Raw genomic sequence first — 14,573 nt, 5'->3', positions numbered from 1 at the left:
AACAATTCATTTTGTGAAACTGAATGATATTTTGTGGGTGTCCATTTGTAGATCTGAGAATTTGTTCAAAGATCATTGTATAATATTAATCATTGTTGTGTTTTTGGCAGTGTATTTTAACGGTGACAATAAGGTAAAAGGGAAATGTTCCTGTTGAAACTATTATAGTAAAGCATTCCACTAGGTTGGAAAATTAACTTATTTACCAGCCAATCAAGATTCCCTAGTGTTCTGAAAACAGCATGAAACAAAACTTGTTGAAGTTAAAATACTAAAGAGTGTTGTTGACCTATGAGACATTCTGACTTAAAAAATAAATAGTAGCAGGAGATATTCCCATAATAGTTGTACAGGTGTTTCACCTGTTGACCTAAACTTCTCTGCTTCCTAAAGTTAAGTATGACACTTATCTGGGAAAATAATTTGCCCTGAAACATAAATACTAACCCATGAAGCTTGCACATTGAGGATTTAGTGCTAGTAATGGGTCCTCTACTAATTCAAGGTTTGATTTACCATAAAAGATACAGTTCTTCCTATACTGTGCAAGCTGTGAAAGGCAGAGGATCTCAAATCCACATCTGGCCAAGTGAGACACCAGCAATTTGTTAGGAGGTGAAATGCCTCTCTGCTGCAATTTGCAGCTGCCTGCAGTTTCAGGGCTGATTGGGGAAGGCAACTGCACGCTTATTAGTCTAGGTCATGGTTTCTCTGCCTGCTACTGCCTCCTCTACTCTTCCTATTCTAACTTAGACATTCTCCCTGATCAAACCTGCTGCACTTGATATGAAATTTGATGAGTTTAAAAAAATAACGTGTGTTAGAAAGAAACTTTTCAACCCATAAAATTAACGTCAGCTTAGGTCTTTCTTTTTCATCTCACGTTTGTAGTACCTACTGCAGTGATTCTCAAGCTGTTGTCTTTTCTTTTTCCAAGAGGGCATTTTGGAATCTCTGTTTTTTCTAAAAAATATCTACATGATACCCTGGCTCCCCATATTCAATTCTAATGCCCAGAGGATTGGCCAAGCTCTGTAGCTGCAGAGTCAGACTCCATGGTGTATGGAGGCGAAAACTCTGCCTAGGAACACTGGCTCCCTTGACGTCTTTGTGTTGAGCAATGTCAATAAGATGTCTGATTTGATCCTAAGAGCCCTTGGGAAGGGGGCGATTGTCAACCTCATTTCTAGACAAACGATAATTTCAATTATTTTGATACAAATTGTGATCTTGTGATTTAAACCCAGGTGTCCTGTTTCATAGAACACATACATTTTCACAATTGTGGTGGATTTCTTTCTGGGAGTTTTATAACCACCATTCTTAATTTTTAAAATAAAAAACCATGAGAACTTATTGCCACTTGGAAACACTATATGTTTGGGAACACTGTAAAATACTCATTTTGATTAACCTGAATATTAGCAATGTACTGTAATACTTTGTAGACTATAGGAAATCTGAAGAGAGGTCTTTAATCTGAAAAGAAATACTTAATTGGATAAAAATAATAATAACAAAATGATGAAATTTTCCATGCTTTGAAGGAGAGACCAAACATTTTATTTTATTGACCATAAGATGGTTACTTTAGCAGCATTTTAAATAAACAAATTAGAACTCTCTATAATATTACTGCCTACACTCCAATACACGCTTAATATAACAGCATGGAAAACTAGTACAATTATATCCACAAAGAAACCATTTCTAGCAAACTATTTATTAAAATTGTGAGATATCTGGGCCACAGTATTTTAACTAGCTAACATATCTCCCTTGACTCTTTAATTAATTAATGAATCCTTTAATTAATAGGTTAAACTTTACTCTGTGCCAATATGCTAAGCACTGAAAATGAAATGATCAGAGAAAAATTTTCTGTTCTCTTTGAGATTAGAGTCTATTGAGGAAATTTGTTATAATGTAAAGTAATAAGAGCTGTAATAGACGTATGCACACAGTACCATAGAATCATAAGGGAGACACCCCCCATACTAGTCACAAAACACTGAAAAATTAAGCAAGCCTTTTTTTTTTTTTTTTTAAGCAATCTTATATCCTGAGTCCCTAATGCAAAATCCTGACATAGGCAGATTAACTTTAGGGGGATACAATAGCCTATAATCATGAGTAATCCAACAAAAGACATAGGCAATCTGTCATCGGCTAGGGTCTTCCACAATAATACAGAAGATATTACAAGAAAGAATGAAAACAATATAGGATTGGATGAAAAGCAAATAGCAGTAGAGATGTATTTAAAAAATAAACAAATAAATAAATAAGGCACACAGGCGAAAAGAGATATGGAAAGCTTTGTAAAGAGTGTTTATGCTTTGTGGTAGAAAGTTAAAAAAAGGGATCAATTGGCATTTGTTACCAGGAATACATATCGCTATTCTCAAAAAACATAATTTGTTTTACAAGTCACAATGATTGACACCTAGACAAGTCTCAAAATTTTGTTGAATGAATGGATAAATATAAAAGAAACAAAGCACGAATTATAAGTAAAATGTTTTAAAGTTGACTGGATTTGAGAGTAAATAAAGAGTATATTTTAAATTAGATATCTGGAACCAAATTAAGGGTGCTGAGTTACTGACAGTGGCAAGCACCCACAACCTCATGTTGACAGCCCAAGGAATAGATTACCACAATTAGCTTGATTCATTCAAACTTAGTTTTCTTATTTCTCTGTTTTTATTTTGGCTTAACAGAATGGAAATAGATTTCACAGCGTCATTCAATCTGAAGTAATTAGTTAATATGTCAAAATGAGACCACCAAACTATCTGATTCTATTAAAAAAAATCAAATGTCATTTCTACAAAGTTACACAATGGGAAATATACTCATCGTTAAAATTGTAAGTTCAAAAAACTAGTGTTTTTTTTCTTACATATAATCAGTACGTTATTGCAGTTAATTGCTAAAGCTTTACTTGAGATAATAGGGCTAAAAACTGTGTGAGAACACAATTTGATATAGCAAATATTATTGTTATGCCTCAAAAGGTGTTCTATAAAATTCTGTCTGTTAGATATTTGGGGGTCTTTGAAGTGCTTTAAGTTACCAAAGTCATGTATCAGCTTTTAAAAAATAAGCAAGGGAATAAGCATATTGTCATTTACGTCCTTGAGTCAAACCATTCTCAGCTTGGATCTGTAACTAAGAAGATTCAAGGTTGGACATATTAGATGGTATTTCTCCTCTCATCGATACAACAGGCTAGAGAAAATGAATTTATGATTGATTTTCAAAGAGATTTATTCTATGGATATGCCCTAAGGGAGAATGGAGAAGACTTGAATTTTCTTCATAAATCATTTGTTAAAAAAAGAAATTGTTAACTAATAAACAAGGCATTTCCTAATCTCTCCCATAAGGTGACAGCTGCTCCTGTAGCCAAGGCAGTGAAATGGAACCTGGCATGATTGTAACTCCACCCCCACACGACAAAGGGAAAAAAGGGTGGGGGGTGCGGTAGGAAGCCCAGACCAAATGATATTTAACACTTAAGACAATACAGAAAGGAAAGAAAATAATTAAAGTCTTTTCTTCCTAACTCTTGCAATTTGGTAAAATCTGTGCCCTTGAAAAGCAGAATGGACTGTAGCTTTTGAGTCACCGTCCACCGAACAGTTGGTTTTGCCATTATAATAACCCTTTCAAGGAGCTCCAGTTCTAGGTCTTGGAACTTCTGTTCCCTATCATTACCAATTTCAATTTCTTTTAAAACATTTTTTAAAACACTGTTTTTTAAAATACAGAGAATTTTAGTAAATTTAATATAGAGATTTTAGTAAACTCACATCTGAAGTGCAACATTCTTTCTAGTGGATAACAGAAGGAAACTGGTTGCATCTGCTTTGCCCAAGTCAGACGGAAAGTAATCCTTTAAACAATACTGTCCAGTTTCTTCACTGTGTTTATCTTGTATCGATCTGCTCATTCATTTATTCAGTAAGAAGGCGTATGATATGCCTTTACTGAAAGCGAATAACTATAACTTCAGGTCCTGAAACACTCAACAGCCAACCTGCTCTTTTCATTTGTATTCCATGGGCGCCTCATTTTTTCCTCCTCACTGCCTAGCCTGTACTGATCAGTATTAACAATGGGATTTTTGTCTCACTTTGAAAACTTTCTTGTTCCATTTGAGTTAAGGTGGAGACACTCTCACTTAAAAACAAAACAAAACCAAAAAAACCCAAAAAACAGGTATTTTTGTATTTTCAGTGTTTTATGATTTCAATATGTTAATACTCAGGAACACTGTATTCACTTATCAGATAATCTAATATAGAAGCTGTAAGTGATGACAAGCTCCTTAAATAGACGGAAAAGGAAAAATTCCATGTTTAAAACATTTTGAAATGTTGAAAAATATGATGAATTTAAGAAGTCAAAAGGAAAGAGACTGTGGAAATGATAAATCATGTTTCTATAACTGGACTTTAGCCACTTTGGGCAATTTGGGTACTAACTATAAACAAAACTTTATGCATCCCTTTTTTTGCTGCTCTTATCCATCCCATACTCAAATTTAGTAAACTAATGTAACTCACCTCCTAGCCCCACAAATCAAATTCTCAAGGAACGGGAAGCTACTCTTACCTTACCCTAAAGAAGTTCCCCTGTAATTTCTGATATCCTTAATTGTTTTAGTTTTTCTTAAAATCTTCAGCCACAAATAACATGACTGGCCTGTTTCTAGTTTCCTTCTGCATTGATTTAACATCTATCACTTCAATTCATTTGAAAAACAAGGAGTCTTTTATCTTGAGTCCCTATTTACCTCGAAGTATCATGAACATTGATATCACAAGAGAAAACACAAAATTATTTTCTTCACACTGTTACGAATTCAGTCCAGAGGAGGGACAAGTTGCATTTTACTGAAATCTCTATTCATCCAGTGGGTGGGAGGAGGCAGGAGGGAAAGAGAGGAGTTAATTCTTCTCTAAGGATTGAATTCCCTTTGCCTTTTACCAATTTCTCCTCGCAACTCATGCTTTCACATGTTACTTATACTAAAAGCATTGACAAGGGTCAGACTATGAAAAGTTTAACTTAATTTCTTCAATATTGCTTTTAACCTGCCAGTTCCCAGAGACTACCCCAGTAGTTCTTGAATAACTATCATTTTTGGCTAGAGTGAATAACGTATCAACTATTTAATGTCCTCAATTAATAAGATGTCTTCTGGTCTTCTAAAGAATGTTTTCACCCATACAATTCTTTTTTAGGAAAAAAAGAAGCTTCAAATTCCCTTTATGAAAAAAAAATACTCATTAAAAATGAATTTCCAACATCAGATGTCAGAGCAAGGGCAAATGTTCTACTATGACATTTGGTGTAATTCTATTGATCATAGGCCTTTCTCATGGACTAACGAAGCATTCCCTTCAAGGAACAAAACAGGAAATGGCAGATGTTGGATGGAAACTAATATAGGTTTTTTACATGACTCAATTGAGTAACACCTTGGGAAGAGTACTGAAATTTGTCTGCTTGTTTTCACTATTGGTTGCCTTCTTGGTGTTGTTTCTTAGGAGAACTGGTTAACTAACTCATTTTGAAATTCTTAACTCAGTAATTTCTCTTAAAGAGGTCATCTGCTTCTGTCAGTGGCACACACTTTGGGGCGACCCTCTATCTAACGACAGAGGGTGGCCTGGGCTTTTGGGGAGAGGCATGTGCGTTTAATAAAGTGCACCATAACTGCAAGTACACTTCATCTACTAAATCTTTTAAATACATCTAAACTATATTTCTCCTCATTTTCTTTTATCCACAAATATAGTGAGTGTTTTTATCTACCAGTCACAGAAAGATTCACAGTATCTATAACCTGGGGAAGTACTTGGAATACCCTCTCACAAATTAGAACAATAATTTCTGCTCCTAAACTGGAACGTTTATTGCCATCCAAATTCATTTTTAAAATAAATAACAAAATACAGAAAGTGGATATTTAAAAAATATACATGTTGGTTTTATCCAATGCATGAGAAAATCAAAATACATTTCCAATGGAGAAATGCTTTAATGTGTATCTTCTAATATTATATGGGTCTTTATTGAAAAACAAGACTTAACCAACCTCTTGTGAAGTTGGAAGTGTTGTTTCTCTAGAAAATCAAACACACCACCCAGAAAACTGCCACTCTCAGAGTTTTATACTTGAAAGTCTTTGTAATCCATTTCAATGTGGATTGGGTGAGATTAAAAACTACTGATTTATTTAACAGAAATGTATACAACGGCATGACCATCATATTAAACATCTGCTCCAATGTGACTCAGTAGTAGGAGTTAATCACATCTGAAAACCTGAAATTTAAAAAGATATTAGGAACTCAGTTGTAAGTAGAGTTAATTTTAGCACACGATTTAGATTTGGGATTAGAAAATGATTGAAAATAGATGCTTTGAGAAAGAAACAAAGTAAAATTTTTCACTTACACCTTACATAAATTTCAACATTGAAAAGTCAATATAAGATTTCTGACTTCTAAAAAGGGGTCAATGATGCAGGAAAATCAGTGGTTAAGGTGGCAAATACAGCAGGCTTGATCGTGTCAAGGCTCAGGCCACACATTTTCAGAGTAGGGCGTGATGTTGCTTGCGGGGGAATCAAGCCACATTTCACACATGCACGTCAGATTCTGGTAGGTTCTGATAAACACCCGTCCAAGTGAGTCTACCGCTACTTCCCTTCCGCCTCAGCTGAGAAATAGCTTTAACCTTGCTTGTCTCTCATGTGTTTATGGGTGTAAGAAAAAAGTTGAAAATGACTTTATTTAATCTTGAAAGTCAGTTGAGAAAGTAATAGAAATATAAGTTTCCAAATACTTTTCGTAAGTATTTTTCAAGCATGTAGTTTATTTCCTCTTTTTTTTAATAATCACAGTTAAAATATCTATGTGTGGCTGCATTTTTCTACTATTTTATAATGTAATCAGTCTAGGATAGTTGTACTGACCCAGAGAATTTACTAGTCTCACATTTTTTTAACAAAAAATTCTATAGATAAGCAAACATAAATATGAATTTATTAAACTTTCAAACAAATGAAAAGACAAAAATCGTAAAAAATTTGGAGGGTGAGAAAAATATCAAATATAATTAAATATATCAAAGTGTTTTTTTAAACTATGTGTATATGTTTGTAAAGTTAGAGGTGTCCATGCTACCAAATTCCAGGCTTCAACATTAATTTAAATTATTTGTTTTACAAAATGAAATAATTCTGTTCTGACTTCGTGGTTCAAAATCTAGATTGGATGTCTTTCTTCCCCATGCACTCAATTCTGACACGGTTTTAACTGAATTTTACCTACAACCTTTTATTTTTTCCTGGAACATATCAAAATGTTTCCAGATTCGACATTATGCAAGTGAAATGGATACATTTCTAAATTTGCTTATCCCGTTTAGTTTTGACAAATATAAACTTGCTCTCCTACTCTAGGTAACAAGGGCTAGAGAAAAATAAACATTTTAAGACATTGAAAATATTTTATTAATGAAAATGGTGAACTACTTAAAGTATTTAAACTAAATATACGCGATATTTCAATAGGATAATTCCTTAGTTCAATCCTCTAAATAATCCCAAAGTGACATAAATTCCTCTGCAGAATGATTGTCTACAGAGAACAATCCATGGAAGAAGACAGACAAGCCTCTTGTCATTTATAGCCTTAATCCGTTGCCTAGAGCGTGAAAAGTGCTCAGGATAACAAGTGTGGGAATCAGGAAAATCAACATTATTTTTGGATTTTATTTTCTTAACAATACTGACTGGTCAATAGGCTTGTGGAAACTGACAGATACAATATGGTCTGTTTGATGAATCAATCTAGTGAAGCAGTGACAGAATGCCTCCTCCCTTCCTCCATTTCCCCCCTTTAAATCCTCTTCATCTTCTTCCTCCTCCTCCACCTGCTCACACACACACACACACACACACACACACACACACACAGAGCTGCTCGTTCTCTATTGATCTGTAGACATCAGACAATGAAAGCTGTAATGACAATGCTTAGATGATTTTTTATTAGAATACTAAGCCACTTTCAATAAGTGTTTGTTTTTAATTGCGAGACTTACCCTCTCTATATTATTGAAATAGTGCTCTCTCTTCCGTACTTCAAATGTGTATGTTGTATGTGGGATCTGGGTGGGGTGTAGAACAGAGAGAGTTGGGGAGTAAAGAAGGGAAAGTTTTAGATGTTAACTTTTATACATCTCTCCCCATCAAAAGTTCTATAAGGATATCAGCTTTGGGGAAAATTGAAAGAAAATTAGAAGAGGAAATTTAAACATCTCAGACAATACGCCTAGGAAAGAACTAATGTCATTTGTATGATTGCCTGAATACATGCATATGTGTCCACAGAAAATTTAGTAACCCTTCACCAGCTTATGAAGACACACAGATATTCTCTTTATGTTAGTTCTTGACACTCAGCAGGGACTTTTGTGAACTTTGTCATCTTCCTTTGCCCTTTAAACCAAAACTAGGGAAGTGGCTTTAATTAATGAGATGTGATGCATTAAAAATGTTAGCCAGAGCATTCCAGAAGCTGGGAAACCATAGATGTTTTTAAATTCTGAGTATCCTTTTGAGAATCCCAAGTTGTAATTTATAATTCTCAGTGGACCCATATTTGTCTTGAACTGATTGTTGAAACGGGCTTTACTAGGAATTTCTTCACCGAAATTGCAGTGGGGCGGGGGAAGGGGATGGTCGATTCAAGGAGGTTTGTTGGGAAAGGGAATGATCTCTAACAAAGCTTTAAAACCTTCAGTGGTTAAAGTTACATTGATGAAAAGGATATACATATACATGCATAAACCATAAATGTATATGTGTAGATACTTGTACATACACACACACATATAATGCACAAGTTCAAGCAGAATTACATAATGAGCACAGTTGTAAATTATGTAGGTAGCAGAATTCAGATTTTTTTAATCAAAATTGCACCTAAAAATGGCTATAAAACAACGCTTGCCTTGGGAAGTGAATTTATAGCTGCATGCCTTTCACAGGCACGCTGGAGGGTTCTGCTCTCAGCTCTAATCTCTAGGAGATGTTTTTTGCATGTGTTGTGTGACAGGAGGGAAGGGGAGTGGGTTGAGCTCGCCTGTTTTCCCATTGTCAGCCAGTCTAGTGAGCGTTGGGAAAACCTGTCTGTGGGATCTCGTGTCATCTCTCCCTACATGTGTACAGGAAAACTCCGCGCTGCTCACGGTTCCTCCCTCCCTCCCTCTCTCTCTCTTTCTCTCTCTCTCTCTCTCTGTTTCCCTTTCATTCTGCTTCCCCGGAGCCGAATGAAGCAGGGAGCAGGATTAGAGTCCGCCGGCTATCGGAAGAGCCTAGATAAAAAGAACTGCTTCTTAAGCACCACTGCAGCAGCTTTTGTTAATTTTTTTTTTCCACACAACAGTTGTGCCTCATTATCCGGTGCCTGGCTCGATTTTTTTTCTTTTTCTTGGAGGGTTTGAAGTTTCTGTGCTTCAGTGACTGTTTCAGAAGAAGAGGTGTTAGCGTTGCCTTGAGGTCTTGATTGTCTGCATTTATGAATGAAACTGACCTAAATCACCTGTTACCTCCAGTTTCTAGATTGTTTGAACTTCTCTGGCCGCACAATACAGGAGGGAAGACTGAAGCAGCATAAGGACCGCCAGCGGCTGCAGCATGGGCTGCTTCGCTAGGATTGTCTGTCTTTTCTGGGGAGTATTACTTACAGCAAGAGCAAACTATCCAAATGGGAAGAACAATGTGCCAAGGCTGAAATTATCCTACAAAGGTAATTTTTTCTTTTTCTTTTATTTGGCTAGCTTTGTAATGCCCCCCTGCCTGCTGCCTTTTCATTCCTTGAACTCCCTCCCAACCTAAACCATAAAACCTTTAGTTTAACCTGGGAAACCTATGTGATTGTGTGTGTCTTTCTGAGATGATTTAAACACTTTTTTATAAAAGCATGCCTTCAGTTTGATGTATGACAATTTAAATGCAAACAAAGAACATTTAATCACATTTGCAGAGAAGAGCTGAATGCCTGGTAAATGCTGATCGTATATGTGATCACATTCTGTTGATTTTTCTGACTCTACTTCCATTAAAATATTTTTAAAAACTGCTATTGCAAAAATGTTCTCTTTGTGGATGTGAATACCTCACCTATAACAATTGTTATGATAAATTGTATTTTCTTAGTTTTAGACACTAAATGGTTAATTGTCATCATGAATATTCAGTTTGTTCAAATCTGACAATCAGATGCTTAACATAAGCAGTAGATCAGGGTTTGCCAAGAGAATATAAACTGGAGAGAACAGACTAGTTTTTCCACAGTGTGTTATGATTGTACAAAAGACTACGTATGTGGCTAATTGGTGTAAAGCTAAAGCCATGGAAGTATAATGTTATTTAATTCCATATGTGCTTCAGTGAGAACTGAAGAGACATTACTTTCTAGTTGTACAGCTAGTTGTGTAAACTTCTTTTCAAAAAAGGTATAAATTTAAGAAAGAAAAAAGCATTATCACGTGGCTGCTAGTACTTTATTTGGTTACAGTTTAATGTGTATGCTTGTTTTTTAATGAGGATTTAAAAAAAATTTGTTCTATATGTGTTTAGATAGATTTTATTAGATAGGCATATAAAATAATGCTAACATAGATTCCAAAATTATATATATATAAATTTTAATGGAAGAGAATGTTTATATAACTGAGGTATTATGAAAATGGAGTTGAAAATTAAGCAGTTTTAACTCAAGTAGTTTTATTCCCTAAGGTGTTGCTTTCTTATGATTCTCAGATTTCTAGAACTGGGGGTGGGGCAGCAAGAATTTTCAATTATATTCCGTTTTTAGCCTGTAATGTGAAAGAAAATTATTGGATCTATCTGTAGAGATGTCTAATGTACGTTGCTCTTATGCCAGAAAACACATCCTTTAATTTTTACATGATAGGAAACATCTCTTTCTGAATTCTCTAGTGTGAATGAGGACCACAAATAGGAACGAGAGATGTAATTTTCACACTTTGAATTAGAAAATTAAACACCTATTAAATGTGTTTATTTGGATTTAATACTTGTTAGATAAAAATACATTGAATTGGAAAATATATTTATTTTTGATATACTTTCTTTATTACTAAATTGGGAATGGATTTTAAACATTAGCAAACAGAATTGCAATTGTACTCATTATGCAAGATTTTCAAAAATAATCATATAGCATCCATTAAATATTTAATTAAATCTCTATTATGTTTCCCTTAGTAACTGTCTTTAAATTGTTTCCATAGTTTAAGATATTATGGCATCTGTGTTTTTATCAGCTTTTGCTTTCTATTTTCACTCTTTGAGAGGATGCCATCAAATAATTCTTAGGTTGACGGTCCACTTTATCCAAGTTTATATTCCTTATGACTAAGTTTTACATGCAACTTTAGTTGTTCATGATGTGTATGGTTATATGCTATAATGTTAGAATAACAAGTTTGAAACATGAGATACATTTGAAAGATCCACTAGATTTGGAGATACTGTGTAAGCACTAAATAAATTGTAGAGTAAATAAGAATTGAGAGTTATGCTTATTTATTTTATAAGAATTTTATTTCCATGGTGATAGAGTACTGTTCTTTTTAGAAGAGGCACCAGTCCTTTCTATATATTAAACGATAGCATTTAATTAGAATAACGCTTTGTTAGGTATACATGCTTTAAACTTGTCCAATGAAGTAAGATGTATATGTTGACAAAATGTGTATATTTGACACTTTTATAAGCCCTTTTTAGCAATGGTATCCATTAGAATTATTCTGCTTTCCTTTAAATCAAAAGCTGCCCTACAGCTACATAACAATTCTATTGATACACCTAGAGCTGGGCAATTTGGTAAAATAAACTGTGAAATGAACAACAGAAAGAAGAATACAAGGAATGGCCCGAACAATTTTTCTTCTGTCATTTTATTGGTCTGTCATTACCTTTTTGTCTCTACACGTACACTTGTTTTGCCAAAGCAAACGCCTGGCAGCCGATTGTCACTACTTTGTTTCTAAACAATAATAGAGATTTTTTTTTTAGTTACTTCTTTTCCCTCCTTAATCAGATGTCAAACACAGTTAAAACATCCACTGATTTGCCCTTAAAAATATTCCAGCATGATTCATGAAGAGTTAAATCCCTGCCAACCCTAATTTCCCATGGTCACTTGTTTTTAAAGATCCACCATTAACTCTCTCATTGCTCAGGTTGCCAAGACAAAGTTTCTGGCAGTCACTGTGCTTACTTTCTACTTGTCATCTTGCGTGGTAGGAGATGAAAGAGATTTGATATGTTAAATGAGAAGGAAGAAGAACAAGAAGGCAGCCTTTGTAGTGGATGTACATACATATCTAATAAGGTGCCCCTTTACTTTCTAGGAAAAAGGAATTGAATAGATGTTTTCAGGACCATCTGGAGAAGTGATAATATTAGAAAAATGGGGTATGCTTGCTTTTTCTCTGAACCAATCTGATTTAGAATCCTTGTGGGGGAAGCAAATGTGAGAACTCTGTAAATCTCAGCAGTCACACACAAATTATCCTCAAGAAACATTCACTCAGAAATACTTTTGCCTTCCGTAAATATATGTTATATAGCTGAATGTTAAAATGCTTCTTTTCAAAACTGGTGGATAACTGTTTGTTTCCCCTAGAAAACTAGTCAGATTTTGTTTTTCTCATGAAAGACCAGAATTTCATATAATCTTTCTTTTAGAATGTTTGGTACAACGAAGACTTCAGAAAAACCTATGGAAATCACAAGGAAATAAATTAGGTTTGGGGTTTTAAACAAATGACAAATGTTCCGTCACTCAATGTAATGAGCTTTTCCAGGACAGTGTATGCTTCAGTTTTAGTAGAAATCAAAGACACGTGCAGTCTCAATGTGAGGATGATCATATAGATCCAAGAGCTAAATCAATGCCTTTAACTGTAGCTTCATAGGGAGAACTTAGCAAATAGCACTTAAATAAATGGTAGACATTATAGAGGTTTCCTTTTCATACTTTGTAAAGTTTTTTTCCCACAGTCAAGTTGTTTAATCATTGTAAGATGAGATTATTACTTAAATCAAAATTCTCATACACATCTTGCTGATACTAGAATATAATATTTAACTAAAAATTATGAAGTAAAATTTGCAAAAGCTTTTTTATTTGCCATTGCCGAATACATTATTATCACTTCAAAATTTAATTAATATGAATAGGCTTTACTAATTAAACTTGTTGACTTTTCAGAGATTTTCTTTACTGCTACCAAAGCACCAACACACATTCACACATACATACGTATATGTGTATATATATGAATAACAAAACTTCAGGTTAACATTTTATAGTTGAGAAAAGTAATCTTGGCAATCAGGTTGTGAGTTATAATAAAATGCTGTACAAATAAGTTATTAGTTTAAATGACATTCATACTTTAAATTTTACATATATATATTTATATATACACACACACACACACATGCATATATTAGAGTGGGCATGATCTTTGAGTCCCATGAAAAGTTTTCATAGATATCTCAAGTATGCACATAATCGTATAGGATGGAATTTGTCTTATACCAGAAATCTTCTCACAGCTAAAATAGAATGTGTCTATGAAAGGTAGGGGGGATATATGTATATATATATATCTTTTACACAGAGCAAATAAGTTATAAATTCTTTGCAATGCCTTTTCTCCAATAGTCACTTCATATTTGGTGCCAGGTCTTTGACTGCTGATTCTTATTTAATATGGTCCTTTCTTCTCAAATTCTATGAACCTTAAAACTCATATTTTGATTCTGAAATCTTCCATTTAAGCACACTGAAAACTAAAATTTTTTATTCATCTACTCAACATGTATATCCTGGCAAACAAATGAAAAATAAAATAAAACAAAACGCTCAGTCACACATCTTGTGATCCAGTGCTGGTCAGATCAAATGAGGGCTAGTGAAAATCTCCAATTTGCGGCTTTTGTGTTTAAAGCTGCCAACCAGATTGGCCTCTGAAATAATAATTTATGCAGTGTAGACTTTAGCAAGTAAAAAATATCTGAGACCACAAAACCATCTCATGTAAGCCTCTGTCTAACCCACTAACTTTTGATAATGATGTTCAGTTATTACTACCTTAAGTAAACCTGAATACTGACGAGATCACTTTTTCAATTTTAACTTTTTTATGTTGTCATTCTCTTCATATAAATTATTTTCAAGACTCCACTATTGTCAGTGATTGACATACCTGGATATTTAGATAACTAAATAGATGTATAGATCTGATAACTAATTTTTCTTTGTTTTCTTATTTTTAAGTATCGTATGTAAATCAAAAAACATAATCAGCAAATATGTTGTGATTTTTGATCAATTATATTTATATTCTATACTCAAGAATTAATGCAACTCAAAGAGCTTTCAGGTATCAATTTAGCTAGAATTAATTAATATGATTGCATATGTTCCAAATAACAAAACAAA

General features: G+C 34.0%; 1 protein-coding gene across 3 annotated transcripts in view; it reads left to right on the top strand.

Annotated features, from left to right (window-relative positions):
- The window catches only part of SEMA3A (semaphorin 3A), a 450,731-nt gene that overhangs the window by 226,103 nt on the left and 210,055 nt on the right, over positions 1–14,573 (top strand). For 2 of the 3 annotated variants that reach the window (XM_070617315.1, XM_070617316.1), the window contains one exon: positions 9,643–9,836. In XM_070617315.1, the coding sequence (XP_070473416.1) occupies positions 9,725–9,836 (112 nt within the window). In that variant the 5' untranslated portion in view covers positions 9,643–9,724. Of the gene's footprint in view, positions 1–9,077; positions 9,837–14,573 lie in introns of those variants that run through there. The other variant, XM_008527521.2, reaches the window with a different exon arrangement.

This window comes from Equus przewalskii, chromosome 4 (assembly GCF_037783145.1).
Source record: "Equus przewalskii isolate Varuska chromosome 4, EquPr2, whole genome shotgun sequence".
In the NCBI taxonomy this organism is placed as follows: Eukaryota; Metazoa; Chordata; class Mammalia; order Perissodactyla; family Equidae; genus Equus; species Equus przewalskii.
This window is presented reverse-complemented; position numbering and strand designations above follow the sequence as displayed.